Source organism: Saprolegnia diclina (assembly GCF_000281045.1).
Source record: "Saprolegnia diclina VS20 unplaced genomic scaffold supercont1.8, whole genome shotgun sequence".
Lineage (NCBI taxonomy): Eukaryota > Oomycota > Saprolegniomycetes > Saprolegniales > Saprolegniaceae > Saprolegnia > Saprolegnia diclina.
Genome location: NW_008246075.1, coordinates 181476 through 200571, shown reverse-complemented (window position 1 = coordinate 200571; position 19096 = coordinate 181476). Strand labels below are relative to the sequence as shown.

At 54.6% G+C, this 19096-nt stretch overlaps 9 protein-coding genes across 9 annotated transcripts; 5 read left to right on the top strand and 4 right to left on the bottom strand.

Moving 5' to 3' along the window:
* Positions 1-806: 806 nt before the first annotated feature.
* SDRG_03310 (hypothetical protein) lies at positions 807-1533 on the top strand. The gene has a single exon (XM_008608941.1). The coding sequence runs from the start codon at positions 944-946 to the stop codon at positions 1460-1462; it is 519 nt and encodes a 172-aa protein (XP_008607163.1). The 5' UTR covers positions 807-943; the 3' UTR covers positions 1463-1533.
* Positions 1534-1596: 63 nt separating this feature from the next.
* SDRG_03309 (hypothetical protein) lies at positions 1597-3012 on the bottom strand. The gene has a single exon (XM_008608940.1). The coding sequence runs from the start codon at positions 2952-2954 to the stop codon at positions 1707-1709; it is 1248 nt and encodes a 415-aa protein (XP_008607162.1). The 5' UTR covers positions 2955-3012; the 3' UTR covers positions 1597-1706.
* Positions 3013-3471: 459 nt separating this feature from the next.
* On the top strand, positions 3472-5658 carry SDRG_03308 (hypothetical protein; the record flags this gene model as incomplete). Its single annotated transcript, XM_008608939.1, has 12 exons — positions 3472-3621; positions 3668-3752; positions 3829-3926; positions 3984-4145; positions 4190-4272; positions 4320-4557; positions 4601-4649; positions 4697-4960; positions 5012-5098; positions 5143-5256; positions 5310-5357; positions 5408-5658. The coding sequence occupies 12 exons, from the start codon at positions 3472-3474 to the stop codon at positions 5656-5658; spliced, it is 1629 nt and encodes a 542-aa protein (XP_008607161.1).
* Positions 5659-5665: 7 nt separating this feature from the next.
* Positions 5666-6014, bottom strand: SDRG_03307 (hypothetical protein). Its single transcript, XM_008608938.1, has one exon. The coding sequence runs from the start codon at positions 5954-5956 to the stop codon at positions 5696-5698; it is 261 nt and encodes an 86-aa protein (XP_008607160.1). The 5' UTR covers positions 5957-6014; the 3' UTR covers positions 5666-5695.
* Positions 6015-6595: 581 nt separating this feature from the next.
* On the top strand, positions 6596-9320 carry SDRG_03306 (hypothetical protein). The gene is made up of 13 exons (XM_008608937.1): positions 6596-6698; positions 6750-6862; positions 6908-6935; positions 6982-7153; positions 7213-7538; positions 7585-7725; positions 7771-7899; positions 7948-8126; positions 8177-8478; positions 8526-8644; positions 8686-8946; positions 8995-9018; positions 9072-9320. Exons 1-13 carry the CDS (start codon positions 6633-6635, stop codon positions 9267-9269), a joined length of 2058 nt encoding a protein of 685 aa, XP_008607159.1. The 5' UTR covers positions 6596-6632; the 3' UTR covers positions 9270-9320.
* Positions 9321-10471, bottom strand: SDRG_03305 (hypothetical protein; the record flags this gene model as incomplete). Its single annotated transcript, XM_008608936.1, has 9 exons — positions 9321-9361; positions 9409-9472; positions 9519-9668; positions 9712-9825; positions 9877-9954; positions 10010-10045; positions 10111-10198; positions 10245-10297; positions 10466-10471. 9 exons carry the CDS (start codon positions 10469-10471, stop codon positions 9321-9323), a joined length of 630 nt encoding a protein of 209 aa, XP_008607158.1.
* A 14-nt stretch (positions 10472-10485) lies between these two features.
* SDRG_03304 (hypothetical protein) lies at positions 10486-12505 on the top strand. Its single transcript, XM_008608935.1, has 11 exons — positions 10486-10626; positions 10677-10697; positions 10758-10958; positions 11000-11096; positions 11149-11303; positions 11351-11445; positions 11504-11564; positions 11610-11789; positions 11842-11939; positions 11988-12149; positions 12196-12505. Exons 1-11 carry the CDS (start codon positions 10533-10535, stop codon positions 12433-12435), a joined length of 1404 nt encoding a protein of 467 aa, XP_008607157.1. The 5' UTR covers positions 10486-10532; the 3' UTR covers positions 12436-12505.
* Positions 12506-13020: 515 nt separating this feature from the next.
* Positions 13021-16029, top strand: SDRG_03303 (hypothetical protein). Its single transcript, XM_008608934.1, has 10 exons — positions 13021-13539; positions 13589-13840; positions 13883-14127; positions 14174-14401; positions 14446-14767; positions 14807-14982; positions 15028-15176; positions 15229-15652; positions 15705-15782; positions 15836-16029. Exons 1-10 carry the CDS (start codon positions 13077-13079, stop codon positions 16001-16003), a joined length of 2505 nt encoding a protein of 834 aa, XP_008607156.1. The 5' UTR covers positions 13021-13076; the 3' UTR covers positions 16004-16029.
* Positions 15932-16850, bottom strand: SDRG_03302 (hypothetical protein; the record flags this gene model as incomplete). The annotated part of the gene is made up of 2 exons (XM_008608933.1): positions 15932-16314; positions 16807-16850. The coding sequence occupies 2 exons, from the start codon at positions 16848-16850 to the stop codon at positions 16032-16034; spliced, it is 327 nt and encodes a 108-aa protein (XP_008607155.1). The 3' UTR covers positions 15932-16031.
* Between the last annotated feature and the right edge of the window lie 2246 nt (positions 16851-19096).

The window sequence follows — 19096 nt, the reverse complement described above, 5'->3', positions numbered from 1 at the left end:
TCTATGGCACCCTCTAAGAACACTTTTACGGAATGCGAACTACTGCACCAGCGGAAAGATAAATCGATGGTTGTCGCACCAAGGGAAAAAACTACATCGTCAGGAGGGAGTACTGTATTTGTTCCAGAAAGCGCAAACACACTGGTTTGCTGCTCTGTTTGATTTCGATCATGTTCGAATTCTCGACCGGTTCAGAAGGATAGCACAGACATCAGCTCATACCTTGTCAAGAGTCACGCCGAGATGCACCTGCCGTGCACACTACACAGCGCAACTTTGGTCCCAGCAGATCGATGCTACGACGCAAAAGGTCGTCGTCACCAAGTATTCACGACGTGTGCAGGATCGGCTTTTCTATGCCTGGGACAAGCGACGGATCTGACTGCAGCGTTGAGGCGTCGGTAACGTCGGTTAGCTTGGAGCATACTCAATGCCAGGTATTTTTCGTGGGGCGTTTATCGTGCCTTCAACTCATTTGGCCCTGCTATTATATTATCATTGTTTTATGTTGCATAGTTTTCCCAGGTTATTCGCTGCGATGCAAATAAAAACACTCTGAGAACCTGAAAATTAATATTGAAGCTCCCATTACGGCGCCGATCCCGAGCGGGCAATAAAATCCAACGGGATCGGGTTCTTCCTTTTATACAACGTTCATTAGGCTTCAGAACTTGCTAATAGCACCGCTTCCACTGAGAAACTGTGTATTTAAAAGTCCTGGGACTTTTGTTTCTAGGGAAAAGTGCTAAGAAGGCGACGGATAAAAATACGGCGGCCGTTTTGAGTGGTGTTTGGGCAGTCGGAAACTTGAAAGCCAGCGCCCAAGCTCGCTTTTTACGCTTAAGACGACGGCCATCACCGAGCTTCCGAGACTCGGCCTCGACCCGCGCTGCTTCTGCCCACGAATGGGATAGCCCTCTACGCCACTAAGACGACGACTACGATGAGCGCCCCGACGAACAAGCCCTCCCACGTCCAGTACGACCAGCTGTCGTTCTTAATCCTCGACGCCCCCAACGACTCGAACCTGCCCTTGTACCTCAAGGAGTTCAAAAAGTACCAGGTCACCGACATTGTGCGCGCCTGCGAACCGACATACTCGGATGCGACCGTCGAGGCCGCGGGCTTCCGTGTGCACGAGATGGAGTTCCCGGACGGCGAGCCGCCGAGCCAAGAGATCATCCAAAAGTGGCTCGTGCTTGTCGAGCAGACGATGAAAGACAATGCTACGAATAACGCGGGGACGCATCAGTCTGACAAGACTGTAGCCGTGCACTGTGTTGCAGGTCTGGGCCGTGCTCCTGTCCTTGTCGCGATCGCACTCATGGAACACGGCCTCGACGTCATCACAGCCGTCGAGCACATTCGCAAGGCGCGCCGCGGCGCGATCAACCTGCGCCAACTCAAGTACTTGGAAAAGTACACTCCCACTCGCAAGAAGGACAAGTGCTCGATCATGTAGGGGCCACCACACAACAAACGATAGACACCTAGTAAAACCGGCGAATACATCTTGCATTGTCAATGTGGACATTCATCTGTAGCCCTTTCCAACACACCCGTTCACAAGTAAGCTGAGTGCGTTTCGTGAATGTATAGCCCTCCGGACCTCGCGGGGCGTGCGAAAAATTCCTCATTGAAATTATAGCTGAAATTATCCACATTGCTCTCACACTTCACGACCATGACGAGGTCATATATTCAACTTAGATCAGCGTCGGGAAGACAATGACGTCACTCGTCTCCGTGGCATTGGCACCCGTCACATTGACTAGAAGCGTAGTCGCGGCTGTCGTCGCAGGCGCATCCGTTCCGTTTGGCGCGCTGACAGGAAACAAAATCGTCTCCGTCGTCGGTTCCTGCGTCGCGTTGGGAGAGACCACAACCACTTGAGTCGGTGCCGCCGTCACGTTGAGCACTAGCGAGGTGTTGGCCACAGGTGCGACAATGACGTCGTCGACTGGCGCGGCAGTGATGTTGGTCGGTGCGATGATCACATCGTCCGAAGCACTCGTCGCATTCACGGCAACAATCGTGGTACTGGGTGGTGTGATTGTCTCCAACGTCTTGTTGGTCTTGTTCGTGGCGCTGGTGTTGACCGAGATCATGGTAACGGGCGGGACCGAAGTCGTGACGACCTCGTCGTCGGTCGCGTTGCTAGATGTGTCGTTGCCGAATATCAACGGCATTACGGCAATGACGGGGATCGTTTCGTTGCCACGAACCGTGATGTTGACAACCGCAGGGGTGTCAATGACGATCGCGGTGCTGTTCTTGTCGCCAGTGGCCGATGTAGGCGGTGCTTCGGTAGACGGTGCTTCGGTGGCCGTAGCCTTCGTCGTCTTGATGTGAATCTTGCTGAACGAGCAGATAGACTCGCCAAACTCGGTCTTTTGGCACGTAGCATCCTTGGGTGCGACGCACTTGGCGAATGCGACGTAGCTCTTGAGCTGGCTGAGGCAGTTGCCGACGGCAATGTCACCCTTCTTCGGGCACTTGTGGCCTTCTTCGTCCTCGCTGCCGCAAACGGGGCCCTTAATGCAGTACGTCGCGTCGCCAAGCACGTTGACGTTCGTGCACTTTTGTTTGTACTGGGGTGGCATGACCATGGGCACGCACTGCGAATAGTACTTGCTCAGGACAACGCACATGTCACCGTCACGGCACGTTGTCTCGCCTTCGAAGCCCTTGCCGCCGCACTGTGAGTACGTTGGCGGGCCTTTAAGCGACGGGTCGGGCACGCACTGCGACCACCAGTCGTTGAGGTGCTTGCAGAGGTGACCAGGTGTGCACTTGGTGTGCCCCTTGTAGTGCTTGCCGCCGCACTGCTGCCATGGCAACGCATAGTTCTTGGCCTCCGACGACGTCGTCGAGAGCACGTGCGCCGTGTTGATGAAGTGGCCACGGAGCGCGGATGCCCCCGAGAGGGCAAGCGAGACGAAGCTAAGGTCCATCGCTCCACCAATTCAAGAATGTGACTGGCAGACGAAGTGCACCCGCCACCTGAATCGCTCCACTCGATACCAGATGGCCAGCCATTTATCTTGGCTTTTGTATGTCTTCGGTACACTGGCTCGACTGCGAGATGATCCAACGATGGGCAAAAAGTGTTGTTTGCGGCCTGTCGCGCTGCAGCTGCAGTTGGGAGCAGCTCGACCAAGAAGCCCTCGTACTACGTACAGTGTACGCTGGTGCTCTTCAGTGGCTATTCATGACGAGAGATGCACGGTGGTCGGCCAATCTGGTTGGTTGAGATTCTTGCCTTCGTCGCAGTTGCGACGTCGCGTCAATTTCGGCGCCGAAATTATGGGAAATCCTATCCGGATACAAAACACATCCGAATATTAGGCGAAGCTCCCTTGAAACGATGTCCCCACATGGAAATTTCTGCGGCACGTGCGATTGCGTCATCGAAATCGCAAGCGGCGACGCCCTCAGAGCCATTTCGAATTCCACGCACCAAGAGGAACCATGGACATGCTCATGCAGATAGTGGCGCAGCGCAAGAAGAGCGTGGACGCGGCCAAGGCGCTTGTGAGTGAGGCTGAGCTCCAGTGCAAGATCGACGCGTACGAAGCCGCACATGGACGCCCGATCTCGATCGTTGGCAAGATCCGCGAGGTATACGACGACGGCAAAGACAACACGATCATTGCATTTTATTTAGAGCGCTCCGTTGCTGGCTATTGCTGCTGAGTTCAAGCGCGCGAGCCCGAGCAAAGGCGACATCGCCGTGGATGCCAATGCTCCAGGTACGTCCGACGCTCGACCCAGCATTGATGGTCGATCGAATGCAGAATTCTTACAATCCCCATATTCGATCGCTAGAGCAAGCGTTGACGTATGCCCAAGGTGGAGCCAGCGTCATCTCCGTTCTTACTGAGCCAGAGCGATTCAAGGGGTCGCTCCAAGACATGTTGGACGTGGTGCGTTGTGCGAGGTCAAGTTGCTGCTTGGGCGAAACGAAATCGTGTCTTCGATAGGCGTTGGCAGTCAAGGCGTTGGGCAATGCCCGGCCAGCCATCCTCCGGAAGGACTTCATCTTTGACACTTATCAGCTCCTTGAGGCACGGGCGTTTGGCGCCGATAGCCTCTTGCTCATTGTGGCCATGCTTTCGCCGGACGAACTCTCGCTCCTGCTGCAGGTTACACTGGGTTCACTAGCGCATCTCTAACGACCATGTTGCAGGCGTCTCGCGACCTTGGCATGGAGCCACTTGTCGAAGTGAACAACGAAGAGGAGCTTGACGTGGCGCTTGCCGCCGGTGCAACGTACGACGCCCGCGATTGTCGTTGATTCAGTGTGTCGTTTGTGCTAGATTTATCGGTGTCAACAACCGCAACTTGCGCACGTTCAAGCTGGACTTGAACACGACCGTACACATCGCTGACGCAATTCGTGCACGGGGCATTCGCCTCGGCGATGACATTGTGTTGCTGGCGCTCAGTGGCGTCTTCTCGCGTGCCGATAGCATCAAGTATGAGCACTGCGGGGCGCAAGGCGTCCTTGTCGGTGAGATGCTTATGCGCACGCCCAACCCGCGCACGACGATCCAAGTACCTCACTTGATGCTCAATCACCCCATCACATACAACGTAGGAACTGCGTGGCGTGCATACGGACGCTCGCCAAACACTTGTCAAGATTTGTACGCCGCATTACGTGCCCAGCTTCCTGTGCTAACGACAGCAATAGGTGGCATTAAGGATGTAGCGTCGGCCGTCGTTGCCGCGCAGCACGGCGCGAACCTCGTCGGCATGATATTCGTCGCCAAGTCCCCACGAGCCGTCGAAATTCAAAAAGCCAAGGACATTGTGCAAGCGATCCGGCAGTTTGGCGAGCGCTCGACCCGCCACGAATTCCAGCCTCGCATCGAATCAAAGGAGGGCTCGGCGGCGTGGTTTCACGCGCAGAGTCGGCAATTGACGCTTGCAAGCGCGCGGACGCCGCTCGTCGTGGGTGCGTGCTTCTGAACGCTGAGCACTCGGATGCAAACCTTGTTCTATGTAGGCGTCTTCCAGAACCAGTCAGCGGAGGCCATCAATGCAATTGTGGCGGAAGTGGGCCTCGACCTTGTGCAACTCCACGGCGACGAAGGTGCTGGCAAGGAAACGAGCAGTACGGGAACAACTGTTGCGTAGGCTTTGAGGTTTGCGCGGATCTCATTGTGCCGGCGATCCGCGTCGTGCACTTGCCTGGCGGTACGACCGGCGACACGGTCAACATGGATGCGATCCTCGAGCACATCAAACCCGGTCTCGAACATTACGAAACCAAAGAATGGCGAACTGAGGGTGCTGAGCTGTAGGCTATGCAATGGCACTGCTGCTGGACACGACCTTGAAGGGGCAAATGGGTATGGAGAATTAGCGTCCTCGCGATTCGAATGCTCATTTTTGGTCGCAGGTGGCACGGGCACGATCTTTGACTGGACGATTGCAGAGCAATTCGAACAAGCGGGGATTCCGTGCCTCATGGCAGGTGGTCTAACGCCAGCAAACGTGACGAGCGCCATCCACGCCGCTAATCCGTACGGCGTCGATGTTAGCTCCGGTGTTGAGGCCGGCGTGCCGGGTGTGAAGGACCACGCGAAGATCCGCGACTTCATCACCCAGGCCAAGCTGGCGCCGCAACTCGCCAAAGTTGCCGAAGCGTAGACTGTCATACTTAGTTCAATGCAACGTGCTATTTGAATTAGAACGCGAATGCAATGCTTTGCTTGACCCAGAGACCGTTCGTGGCGGGCGAGTCGCGCGCCGCTGGCTTGTCCTTCTGGCCGATCGCAACGGTGCGCTGCACCCAGAGGCCAGACGCGACGGGGGCCGCAGTCTCGGTCTTGGCGCGCTTGGAGGCTTCGTGCTGGAGCTCGGTCGTCATTGTGCTGCCGTTCGTTGGGAGTTTCCGCTTCTCTGCGGACGACGGCTTGTTGTTGGTGGCCATGGGCGCCGCTGGCATCGCGCGCTGAGAAATTCAGATCTCGGTGCATCTGGCCAGGCGGGAGTCGCGTCCTAAGCGGCGAGGGGACATTACATACAAAACGCGAGTGAAAAATACCCCAGAGATGGCTCCGTGGACTCAAGTGGGTAAAATGCACGGGCTTTTACCTATACAAATGCGTGAGAAACGCCATTTTAATGCATGTGATATCATAATTGGGTAACGCGCGGCCGCGTCGCCCCGCCGATGGACGCGTCAAACTGCGGGGAAAGATTTAAACGCGATTTGAACGCGGTCGAATTCGATGTTTGCGACCACTGCAGTGAGGCCACCGACGCAATAGTGCTGCATGAGCTTGCCATCTCCAGTGCCAACTCTTTGTGCACCAAACCCGAACAGGACACCATTGTGCTGATAACGTTAGGGTGACAACGACTTGTGGTGGCGCGTTAAAGCGTCAACCGTGCTTGGCAGATTCTGGTGATGTCCTTTGGCATCACCGCTCACCTCAGCTCACCGCTGGGCTGGGATGGTATTTAGTATCCTTGAGTTGTTCATCCTGAGAATGTCGACCAACGCCAACCACAAGAATGTGCTTCAGAAAAGCTCTCAGGATGAACCTGTATTAAACCATGCGTTTAAAACAAATTGAGGCGGTTTCGAGAGCCAATAGCGATCTTTGCAACCGACGACGATGGCGACGCCGCTCGCAGCCTTGTGCTACCGACTGGACATCGTCGAGAAGAAGACCGTGGAAGGAGTATGTGCATGATGTCTCATTCTACTCGAGGGTGTACGGTGCATGACATAGCATGCCACCTTCCGCGCGACCCAGGCTTTGGTTCGCGACCTCGGTGAGGCCGAGGAGAAGCATGCCAAGATGCACCAAAAGTTGCTGGACGCCGTCAAAAGCCTGCCCCACATGTAATCCTAGCATCAACGCTAAGAAGCTCACTCAGCTGCTAACAGGACGGAAAACGTCACGCAGCTCTACCAGGCATGGCGAGTCGCCGGTGTCATCGAAGATGTTCACCGCTCACTAGGTCTGGCACACGGAGCTAGTAACGTACGTGCGCAACATTATGACCGCCAAGCAGCTCGCCGCATCCGAACTGTTGGGCTCGATCGTTCCGTCGCTTCAGCTTCACCTCGGTGAATGCCAGGCCCAAACACGCCAGGTTCTTGTCGACATTCGAACATCGCACGATCTCTACGGTAGCTCGCACTCCGCTCCTATCTGGCGACGTGACCAAATACATATTTCGTACATGTAGTCAGCAAAAAGGGACACCTCGTGACTGTCAAGCATCGGTATACGAAAGCGGCCAAGGCCGCAGAGGCGCTACTCGATCAACGCGAAGCAAGCAACACCAAATTGGAGAGTGATATTGCAGGCAGAGCCTCACTTTCCGATGCAGCTACGCCGTCTTTGGCCTCGCTACAGCAGCGCAAGCACGACGTCCTGAATGCAATTGAGGCTCGGCTTTCGAAGAGTCTCTCGGACGTCAGAGAGGCCCAAACGGTCTATGCGACGGCCCACGCGGACGTTCTTTGCAATCGAGATGCCCACCGCCTCCTCATCCTCACGAAGCTTGCTGAGGTACGATGTCAAGCTCAATGTATGTACTGGAGCTGCTGTGAACTAGTTGCATCATATTGAGGAGCACCGAGTCGAGTGTCTCCAAGGAAAAGTTCTCGGCCCATTTGCCAAGGTCTACGTCAAGCTGGCGCGCTCTCTGTCGCTAGCCGCAGACACATTTTTTGTCGACGTGCGTCAAGGACTGGAGGTGCTTGCTTGTGCATCTTTGGGATCTGACTTGGTATTCCGGTAGTCATCCATGAGCATGCCAACGTTTGAAAACACACCTGGCGACGGGTCGTCTGACGCATCTGTCGCCTCCCTCACCAGCGTGGCGACGCAAATGAGAAATGACGGGGACGTTACTGCCAAGTTAGCCGAGGTTTTCGATAGCGTTCGCAGCACGCTTTGTATCACGAGCCTTTGGTAGATTTTTCAGCTGCTCCAAACCTTACACGAAGCCCACGCGAAGCGACTGCAGCAGCTTCTTTCTGCGAATTGGACCCTCGGACCTCTCGAAGGTCCATCTGTCCACAAGGCATGGGACCAAGCGCTTGCAAGCCTCGAGATCGCCGCGCATGCCCACTCTGACTACGGCAATGCCCTCCGGTACTCTTTGTATCCCTTCCCGAATACATGCAGCGACTATCTCGATGTAGGTGCAACATTGCTCCGTTATGGGCAGCGATGTGCGCGGCCCAAGCTTCCACGAAGCGGCAGATTGTCAACATGGTCAACGACACCCAGATGAAGCGGATCGGAGTGCGCAACAACCAGCGCGACGCGTGCAGCCGGTACGAAATGATGATCCGAGAAGTGGACGCTCGGCTGCGCCAAATAAAGAGTGCGGAGAGAGAGGCGTCGACGGAGGCACAGCTGCCCCAACGGGACCGCTTTGTCGTCCTCACTTGGCGGGACCCCGCCAGTGTCCGCCTCGAGAAGCTTCAGAAAAGCCTCCAAGGTCAAACGCAAGTCGTGCGTGAATGAAAGGGTTACTAGCACGAGTAGAGTTTCAAGAAACCGAGGTCGCGACTGCCACAAAGCAGCAGGCATTTGCAAAAGAAGCGTCAGAAATGTTTGCCAAGATCTACGACGTTCTCGTCTCGACAGTGCACGGCGACTTCCAGGTGCGAGCAAACTTTCTGCAGACCGATGACGATCCATACAGAATGCCAAAACAGTCGAGTGGGGTGCGCTCATCAGCATCTTGACGGTTTGGGAAGATGTGCTCGGGGCCTTCACTCGGACGCTCGATCGATCGCTCGAAGATGTCGTCGTGCAAGTCCGCGCAGTGAGCTATGACGCTGATGTGCTGGCATTCGTGGCTGAACACGCTGTGCTACCGCCACCGGGCGTTGTCCATGGCACGCCAATGGAGCTCTACTACAGCCCTCGACTCACAGCTGTCATTGATCCTCCGTCGGTTCCGGTGCGACTTCTGATGCAATGTTGTGGCACTGACATTGATTTTGGTTAGCTGATCGCTGCCACGACGAGTGTGGTATTATGCCATATTGTGGAAATAACTGATCTTTCTGAGCAAACCCAACGTAGATAAACTCGTGGCCCTTGAAACGCGATCCACAGCAAGTCGAAGCTGCCATTTTCTTCGTATTGTGCATGGGCACGATAGTGCTTTACTGGAGTATGGGCCTTGTGGAGACTCAAGTGCGCCTCGCCCATGCGCTCGTGCTCGAGCTGGCCGAACCTGTCGCGACCTTGTGTCAGTATTTGGAGACAGGCACCAATTAATGCGAGTGAGAGAATGCATCAAGCAGTACAACTTTGTATTGCCACAGCGGCTTATTTTTGCATGACGAAAAAGAAGTACCCGAGACCAATCGCTATGGGTTAGCGTCAGGTACAAGGAGAGAGTAGAGTTAAGACATACGAATGTTATGGTACTTGTACGTCCAGCCGTATGCCGTGCTCACGTCAGCTTCGGGCGCATCACCCTATAGCATCAACCAAATTCATAGGCTGAAACTTCTGAAGGCTTACGAGGAGGAAGCGCTTGCGAAAATGGGGCTGGCCAAATGAGATTTGAATGAAGAGACCATCGGGTTTCAGGACCTTCTGAACTCCCGTGCACATATCGCGGGCTTGAGCAAGAAGGTGCTCTGCAGGAGACCACGTATCGCCGCCCTCCACCTGCGACGAAGATTAGATCAGACAGCGTTGCATACAGGAGGACCATGAGGGCATCCATGGCTGCTTTGTCAATGACGACGTCGAAGGAGCTTGCTCCAAAGGATTCGGAGAGCTTGAGCATGTCGCCAACAACCCAGCGCATGAGTGGGCGCGATTCCTAATCAGTTGCAATGCTCATCGCCTCGATTCAAAGTAGAATCCAGCATACCGTGTATTTCGCACTCATTCGCTCGATCACGACGCTGGAGAAGTCGAGGTTGACGATGTTGGTGTAGCCCGCATCGTACTAGCAGTGAGGGTGTTAATTTGTCATGAATACCTTGTATTGTCGTGCGACGTACCAAATCCACGCTGAACGTCGAGTTGCCGCAACCCACCTAAGTACATCACGCCAGCAAGTGAGATCTTAGATTTGATGAAGAGGTGTGAACAGGCAGTGTACGATGAGAATACGGCTGCTCTTGGGCACATATTGCACGATGAGATCGGCGACGTCGTTGTAGCGTGCGAGCCAGTCGTACGACTCTTCGCTACGCGCGACGTTAGAAAGTGATCGAAGGCTACCACGATACGTACGAGGCGAAGCGCGAGTCCCAGTACGACTGATTCTTGTACTCCTTGTTGTCTCGCTACATGACATGGTGACGGGCGCAAGCAGAGCACTTGACGCACCGGAAGCTCCGGCACGGGTGTCTTGAGCGGTGTATTTGCCAATCATGTCGAGTGTGATGGCGCATAATCGCGTGGCCAATGGGCGCTGCCCAATAAAAATTATCACCGATGATTCGTCAAAATACGTCCATATCTACCAATCCATGCTGAGGAAAGCAGTCTGCCGGATGTCATTGGGTATCGAAACTGCCCATGGGCGGTTCTGTCTCGATGCTTCGGTCCGAGATCCAAGCGCACGTCAAGATTGCTCAGACATACCCATCGTTCCTCGAGCCGAACCTCTATGGTCCGCTGCACCGTGCATACATCTGCGTTTCTCACGTGGCGTGTGTGTAGTGGCGCGGTACTTTTTGGAGAGTAAGATCTTTCGGCTTTTCTGCGCAGAGTGTGGCTGGCTCGACACGTTGCGTTGCATAGTTTGCGAAGAAGGCGAAGGTATCAAACCGTCGGATAGAGACAATGCCGCGGTCCTTGATCAAATGAACGTGTTGGACGAGAACGCGTTGTCGACTGAAGTCGAGTTGGTCGCGGACAACGAGGCCGCGATTGTGGTCCTGCTTCGCATTGTCGAGACGTACGGCAGCATGGTACCAGCCCCAGAGTTTGACACGAAAAAACGTGCGATTGCAACGATACGCTTTGTGTTACGTGTTTCGTAGGGCTCTTTGCGCGATTGCGGCGGCCCGACCCGTTTCCAGATCTGTACGAGCCTGTGGCAGAGTACGACATTCCACGCAACCAAACCTCGCTTTTGCGGTACCACCCGCATCAATGCATTTGGTATCCGTCAAGCACTGAAATTTGATAGCATGGCGTTGCGTTGCCTGCGCATGATCACCGTTATAAAGGATGCGCGGGAGTACATCTATGCCCACAGTGCGTCGATCCCCGTGCTTAACCGAGTCATGGACGAAAACGCTCTCGACACATTCATTTGCCAGGACGTCAAGAGTATTTTCAAAAGTAGGACGACTTCGACACGCATACCGATAGTGATCACGTTGCCATAGATTTGTACGCTGGTGACGAATCCGTGAAGCGCATGGAGTCGGCCTCTATCGGCGTCATTGTCGAATTGATGAACGACTATGAAGAATCACCCATTGTGCGAAAACTCCACATTATGCTGTTCCACATGTGCACTAACCAATATCAACTTCCAGGTACAATTGGCAGGCATCAAGCGTCTTGACAATCACGTCCGTGTTGTGCGCGACGATGAAGGTACTTGAGAAGTTCTCATTATCGCGATTGTATCGTGCGGTGTAGACTTTGCACGCTGTATCGACGAGATTCTGGTGACGAACGCCGTCGCCGCTGTTGGCCGCTCACTTGCTCGTTTTCCCTCGACATATTCCGATATTTATGTCCATGCGTGCCGTCTCATGGTGGCCCTTGTATCACCGGAGCGACTCGAGGCGGACGAGGAGGCTGGACGTCCCCACGATGGTTCGAAGTTCTTTCAATTCCTTGGCAATCCAAGTTGCCAATGAGTGTGTAGAGCGCTTGTCCAAACTCATTGGCCAGCACGGCGGTGTCGAAGCCGCGATTCGGCTATTAAAGCGCTCCAGAGGGTTCCACACTCAACTTGCGTCGGCGGTCGGGATCAGGTTTGCGTGGTAGGATATGATTGATACTATCTTGTAGAAAGACGACCCTGTGCCTGTCGCGGTGCCGCCTCCCGTAGCCCCGACTGTCGTGATCAAGAGGCTAACGGAACAAGAGGAGCTTGATGCACTCAAACTGCAAATGATGGCTTCACCTCCGGACGACCCAAATTCCGACGAAATTGCAATCAAAGCGGAAAAGGTTGGCCGAGTGCAGATGCCTGCAGACGTTATGATCCAAACTTTAGGCCAAGACTACGGACTGGAAGACGTCAGATCTTGCGCAGCAAGCTCTGTGGGCGCTTGATGTGCTTAGCATCTCCGATTTCAACCGCATTGCAATGAAGCGAGAAAAGTTGAAGTACGTTGTGAGCGAAGTCAGTCTCGGTTCCAAGCTTATCGTGCCTCGCCGCCTCCGCGTACTCGACTGGGCAAGCGTTGGCCACGAGCCCGATAAAGAGGATGGCGCGACGGACCCAAGCGACTAAGCGCATGATTTAAACACGCATGTGATCGTGCAGCTCGTGGAAGAAATTGAATGGATTGCTCCGGTTGGCAGCGCTTGTGCTGTGTCCGTGTCGACGAGCGTGGATCACGCTGCCGCTGATCGGCACCGTGTGTTTGGCCAAACACGGTCATGCGTAGGATATATTATTCACATACTAGTACATGGTGACGGTGTAGAGCTGAAGACGGCTGTCCCGCCAAGCTGGTTGTGCATGGAACAGGTGATGCTGCTACATGGCCATGCATTGTGATCTCGGAAACACAAGAAGCTGGTCGAACCCACTTGCAATGGATCCATGGGAAGACCACCTGGCCGTAACGTGGTTTGGGACACGTCTGTGGTCCAAAGGGTCATCGATGAATGGCGGCAAGCGCCCTCTCCCTCGCCGCCTGGTCCGACACCATGACTTGGTGTTACTCGACCCGCCACTCAAACTTCAACTCGCTGGCTATCCCAGCGCGCGAGATACGCCGCTGACGCAACTGTATTAAATAACTTGATTTTTGTATCGAACTGGTGCCCATAGGCTTTCTGGAATAAATTGGGTCCTGGGTGCGGAAATTCAAGTGCCACGAAAAGCTCACTTTGCCCTTGACGTGGGACGTGGGCTCATTTGCAAAGATGAACGAGAAGACGTCGCTCCTCCGCACGTCCGTGTCAGCTGAGCACCTCGCAGCGATGGCCGACGAGGACATCGTCCTCACCATGCCCCAAGTGCGGTCCGCGCCAGACATGGCGGCCATGCAACAGAACCGCAGGACCGAAAAGGCGCTCTTCAAGACGCCGCCGCTTCGCATGGACTACGACCATCACGATATCTCCATGTGCACATCGCCGCTCGAGCGCTCGATGCACGGCACGGCGCTGCATCGGGAGCCAAGCATGCGCGAAGAGAAGGTTACGGCCATGTCTGTGGTCAAGTCGCTGCCGAGTGTCCTCATCGCCGTGCTCCTGAACCTTATGATTTGCATTCCGTTCGGGCTTTCGTTTTTTCCTCTCGAGTGGGACGAGATGCCGGCGCCCCGCGCGATCGGCATTCAAATGTTCCTCCTCACGACCGTGCTTTGTCAGTTCATCTTTGCGGGTGCGCGATTGTATCATCCTCGTCCACGGAATCTCACCCTCTGTCGTAGCGCGAAGCTCGTTTGATTGCTCCGTGGGCATGATGATGGTCGAGAATGTTCCGTTCATGCACACGCTGTCCATGTCGATTCTCAACCAAGTCGGTATGGATTCGCCCAAGGCGCTGCCCACCATTCTCGTGACGTATGCGCTTTCGACGATCATTGTCGGAATTCTCTTTTACGCGTTGGGCCACTTTCGTCTCGGCTCTATCGTATACCTCTTCCCCAAGCACATCATCATCGGCGCCATTGGCGGCATTGGTATGATGATCTTCTTTGGCCACAAGGACTCAAAAAGTCTAGGGGCCTTCGTCGTGCAGAGCGGGATCCAAAACGCGACCGGCGTTTCGTTCGAGTGGACGTACGTCGGTTTGGTGCGTCTCGTCCAAAACGATATCGTCTGGCTTTGGATCGTATCGGTCATCCTCGTCTTTGCCCTCGGCGTTCTTCTCCGTTTCAACAAGTCGCCTCTCTGCTCGCCCTTCTTCTTCGTGTCCATTCCGCCGCTCTTTTACGTTGTCCTGCTCCTCTGCGGTATTCCAGCTGAGGTGCGTGCTGTTGCTACATCAAAGAACTTGTGTTAAGCCATCATAGACGGCCCGCGCAAACGGCTGGTTCTTTGACAAGCCGCCCCAAGTGCCCTTCTACGCCCTTTGGACGTACTATGACTTCTCGCTCGTCGAATGGTCCGTTATCCCCAAGCAAATGGGCACGCTCGTGGGCCTTAGTCTCTTCTCGCTCATGCACGTTCCGATCAACATTCCGTCCTTGAGTCTCACGACGGGCCTTGAAGTCGACATCAATGAAGAGCTCAAGGCCCACGTACCTGCATTTTTATCTGGCATGTACTCTGACATCGTGCATAGGGCATCTCCAACACGCTTGGCGGAGCGTGCGGCAGTGTACAAAACTACCTTTGCTACTCGACGTCTGCGCTCTACTACAAGTGCGGCGGCGGCGGTCGCATCCAGTCGTTCTTGATCGGCGCCATTCTGAGCATCTTTTTCTTCACTGGCCCAAGCGCCGTGGCATACGTGCCCCGGTGCATGGCCGGCTGCCTCATGATTCACGTTGGTCTCGACTTGTGCAAGGAAGCCGTCGTCGACACGTATCACGAGCTCGATCTCTTCGAGTACACGAATGTCTGGATTATCGCCCTCACGATGACCTTTTGGGGCATGAACGAAGGTATGATCACATCCACACGTCGTCGGCTCATGGCGATAGGCCTGGCGGTGGGAGCGCTTCTCGCGTGCATTACATTTGTGGTACAGAGCGCGCCGGCAGGCCCCTTGCGGGGCAGTATGTCGGCGGCGACGCTGCGTAGCACGGCGTGGCGCTCGACAGCAGACTTGGAGATACTCGATTGCATGATGCGCAACGTCCACGTCGTCCAGCTCAAGGTGTGACACGTTACTTGTTTGGAGCACACTGATTCTTGCATTTAGGGCCACTTGTTTTTTGGTAACATCCACAAACTCTCCGAGTACGTGGCCAAAATCCTCGATGATTCGCCGCATCTGGAGTACCTCGTCGTGGATTTCACACTGGTCGTCGCACTCGACTCGTCTGCTGCCGATCGCTTGACGAAGCTCAAGTGCGCCTTGAGGGTTTACTTCAAATGTATCTCACATGTACGATGTGGCTAGGCACGTCTGCGCGGCCCATGACGTGCATCTCGTCTTCACTGCCATTCCTGCGGCCTACGAACGCTTCAAGACCTCGATGGTGGCGTCTTTTGGCACGTCCAAGTCGCGCTGCCGCTTCTACGCGGCCAACGATCTCAATGGCGCCATCGAGTGGTGCGAAAACAGCCTTTTGCAGCAATACAAGATTCTGCACACGCCCGTGTCGCTCTCGCCGCAGCCCGAGAAGCCGGCGTTCATTTCGCGCCTGGAGGTGCTCTGCCCGCACGAGTCACCGGATGTCATTCTCTCGCTCCTCGGGTACTTCGAGCGTCAAGTACTCGAAGCCGGCACTTGCGTGTGGCGTCAGGGCGATTCCTCCAACTCGTCCATGATCTTGGCCGAGGGTCGACTTCAGGCAATCGTCGAAGAGGAAGCCGGCACGACGGTAAGTCGCGCCTTATACAAAAACTTGGGCTGACAACTTTGCGATTGCTTAGGAGGACATTCCGGTGGGTGCGTTGATCGGCGAGCTCTGTCTCTTGACAGGTGAGAAGCGCAAGACGTCGATGTACGCGGTATGTAGTCTCCATTATCTCATGGCTGGGCGCTTATGGCACGCCTGCTACAGACGGAACCGAGTATCGTGTACGTCTTGACGCTGCAAAAGTTTCAAGAGATGCTCCAGAAGGACAGCTATCTGGCGTTCCTCTTCCAGGGGATCGCGCTGCGCTATGTGTCGCTGCGCTTGCAGTACGTTGGCAACCGTATCTGGGAATCCAAGTGCATCCCCATCTAATACTAATGCACGCGCTGTCTCGTTGATGTTACTTCTTTGTCCACTCATCTGTGGCTGCGAGGCAGTTGTACGCGGCAGCAATCTTCTCAAACAAGTCGTTCTGCTCCTTGAGAAGCGCTTCGTTGCCCTTGAGCCGCGCTTGAGACTTCTCGCGCCGGGCGTCAGCAATGTTGGCGGCCACTTGAAGAGAGTTGCGCTCGCAGGCTTCGAGCATCTCCTGCACCATGACAAACTCGCGGGGAACCGGAGCGCCCTTGGCCATCAGCTCGTCGAGGAGCTTGCGCCCGAGGGCGACGTTGCCCAGGTTGATGCTGCTCATGCCACAAACAAAAGAAATGCACCGCCTTATACTATATTCAAATAGTAACACTATTTGAAGCGAGGCAAGACATGGTATGTTTTGATACTGCGGATGCTGCTCCCCAGCGCGGCCGCGGCATGGACCAAAGCGCCAGTTTTAGCCAACAAACCTGACGAAGTACTATGCCATGAAAGGCAATATTGCTCGCGAGATTGCGACTCATATGCTGCCATGCCACATCAGCAATGTTACCAGTACGGTGAGAGCTCGGCGCACACTATTTGCTGCGAATGATATTGCTATGGGCATCGCAAGGGCCAAGGTCGAGCTGGCGGAAGTGTGGAAAGTCGACGGCAATGCAGCCTTCCAGGCCAAGCAGTTTGTCAGGGCCAAGGCATGCTACGAGCAAGTAGGCTTCGCACTCAACATGAATCTACCTTCGACCACTTCGCTCCTTAGGGGCTCCGTTTGCTCACTTGCCCCGACTTGTGCACGTTGGCACCTGCCGAGGTCGAGCTGCTGCGCCAGCACCTGGCCATTCTGCATGTCAACGCGGCTGCATGCCATCTACAAGATCCGGAGATATTTGCAGCCACCGAGTGTGAGGACCATTGCTCCAAGGTCACATCCATTTGAGTGCTCTGGCTCACTTCGACTGAGTAATCTAGGCACTGCAGCTCGACCCATCAAATGTTAAGGCATGGTATCGCCGTAGCCAGGCGTATGTGCGAGCAGGCGACTTTGACAAAGCCAAGCTCGATATCGCTCGCGCCATCGTTCTTCAGCCAACCAACGCAATGCTACGTACAGTCAAAGTGTTTATTCCAAGAATTGTGCTCACAAGCGGAGCTCAAATAGGGAAGGAGCAGGCTCACATCTTGAGCTTGGTTGCTACGGGGGCGAAAAGACTGAAAAAGTTGTTTCAAGGTGCTTTTTAACCAGAGACCTACAATGAGGTGTCGTCGGTTGGTTGAATACCAGCGATGTTGCGACGAATGATCTCGGCCTTGTATTCTGCTTGACGGACTTTGCAAAGATCTTCGCTACACTCGGAGCTGGGCCGGAACCAAAAGGTCGAGACAGCAAGCTCCAAACAGTCAACGCGATAGAACGGAATGGCGTCCCCAAACTCGAGGAGGAGTCTACAACAGTATGAGTACGTTGCGTTTGTGACGCTTTTATTTGCCACTTCAAGGCGCATTGGGAAACCAATCCAGCGGCCAAAAGCTCCGTCTGTGGCAATGTCGCGGGATGTAGTTGCGCGATCGCGTCCGCAAGTGTCGCTTCATCGTCATGCGAACTGGTAGCCGACCGGTGGCACTGCCCTCAGTTCATTTGAGGTAATCATAACGAGGAATGGACACAAGAACCTGGTAGCATGCACTGTAGCCTGGAAACACGGACTGGATTGAAATGTAGGAGCTGCACGGAGACAAAGCCACATCGACAAGCGGAATACTCAGTTGCAGTGCCATCTAGTGCGACGATACGTGAGATGCAATGCCTGTGGAAGAGTAGTTTGCATGACCTGGTTAACGCGAAGCCGCGCAGGTTGGTTGTCCAGCGAACTTATGATAATGTCTGCTCCGATATTGGCTGCACGGTCGTCATCATCGCGGTAGCGCGTCTTCACATCTTGCAAGATTGCAAGCAGGGCATCGTAGTCCAAATCTGCTGGCATTGCTCGACCCATGGTTTCATTGATGTATAACGAACCATCGGTGACGTCGCAGTGGAATGCTTCGACTGTTACTTGCGGATTAAGTCGGCGCAAGTGCAGTCGAGCAGCCTGCGCCTTACTCATCCCAACTTGATCGGCCGTGTGGAACATGCGTCCCATACTCGCCATCTTGACAACGCCTATTGATCGGCGATACAAGCGATGGCTGCAGCGGCTGTTGCGGTACCTTTGTCCGCGAGGGTGAGCTTGCTAACGTTGGAGCGTGCGAACATTTCAGCAACGATGCCCCCAATGCCGCTGACGCCGATTACGGCAATTGATTTGAGGTGGAGGTCCTATACTTGACTCAATCAATGACATCAAGCAATGCAGAGGCTTACATCTATGTTGCGCACGATCTTCTTTTGCTGAAATGGCGCCAAGTGACTAAACGAACGATTCTCTATATCCATAGCTCAATCTTTGCGCACCTGCATCGTGCTCTGCTGTTTGATCCCGGTGCCTGGAATGGTGGCTGACCCATCGATGCAGTAGGCTGGGGGGCGGAGAGGTTGAATTCAACGCGTACATAGCGACTTAAGCGATCCATGGCAACCTCCATCTGAACTTGGGGCGGCACCTCGGCATACGCCTGCTTGTGCTTGGGTTCCATCTGGATGGTTATGGGACGTGTATTATTCACGTCAGTTACTTTCTCGGTTTGAAATGAAACCATTGGAAGGGTGTCCTGCTACACCAATGGAACGATGGTCGGAAGCATCAGGCAGCTGAGCTCATTTTTGGAGCTCTCACAGCGCGGGAACTTGGCGACGGTATGAATCATTGCGAGCGCTGCGAGCCCTGTTATTATGATAATGCAACAATGGCTGCGTGTGCTACCCTACGTAATGACTGCTTGGCGCTCAATGGCTTGATGCCGACGTCCACTCTCACGAATCAGGTGCTCGCGTCGCTGCACGTGATCTCGTGTGCCAAGGCCATCACGATCCAACCACAACCGGCCCGCCACCAGACTTGATCGTGATGTGTACATCGATCGGGAGCATGCCCGATCGAGACATTACTGCGACGCCGGTGTCGGATGTGCGCGTAGATGGTGACGGTCCTGTGG

Bases quoted from the DNA above. Each gene is read 5' to 3' on its own strand.
- SDRG_03310 (XM_008608941.1), top strand. From the start codon at position 944: ATGAGCGCCCCGACGAACAAGCCCTCCCACGTCCAGTACGACCAGCTG.
- SDRG_03309 (XM_008608940.1), bottom strand. From the start codon at position 2,954: ATGGACCTTAGCTTCGTCTCGCTTGCCCTCTCGGGGGCATCCGCGCTC.
- SDRG_03307 (XM_008608938.1), bottom strand. From the start codon at position 5,956: ATGCCAGCGGCGCCCATGGCCACCAACAACAAGCCGTCGTCCGCAGAG.
- SDRG_03306 (XM_008608937.1), top strand. From the start codon at position 6,633: ATGGCGACGCCGCTCGCAGCCTTGTGCTACCGACTGGACATCGTCGAG. The intron at 6,936-6,981 runs GCATGGCGAGTC...ACCGCTCACTAG, and splicing joins ACGTCACGCAGCTCTACCAG to GTCTGGCACACGGAGCTAGT. The intron at 8,645-8,685 runs GTGCGAGCAAAC...CGATCCATACAG, and splicing joins CAGTGCACGGCGACTTCCAG to AATGCCAAAACAGTCGAGTG.
- SDRG_03304 (XM_008608935.1), top strand. From the start codon at position 10,533: ATGGGCGGTTCTGTCTCGATGCTTCGGTCCGAGATCCAAGCGCACGTC. The intron at 10,959-10,999 runs GTGCGATTGCAA...CGTGTTTCGTAG, and splicing joins AGAGTTTGACACGAAAAAAC to GGCTCTTTGCGCGATTGCGG. The intron at 11,304-11,350 runs GTAGGACGACTT...ACGTTGCCATAG, and splicing joins CGTCAAGAGTATTTTCAAAA to ATTTGTACGCTGGTGACGAA.
- SDRG_03303 (XM_008608934.1), top strand. From the start codon at position 13,077: ATGAACGAGAAGACGTCGCTCCTCCGCACGTCCGTGTCAGCTGAGCAC. The intron at 14,768-14,806 runs GTATGATCACAT...TCATGGCGATAG, and splicing joins CTTTTGGGGCATGAACGAAG to GCCTGGCGGTGGGAGCGCTT. The intron at 14,983-15,027 runs GTGTGACACGTT...TCTTGCATTTAG, and splicing joins TCCACGTCGTCCAGCTCAAG to GGCCACTTGTTTTTTGGTAA.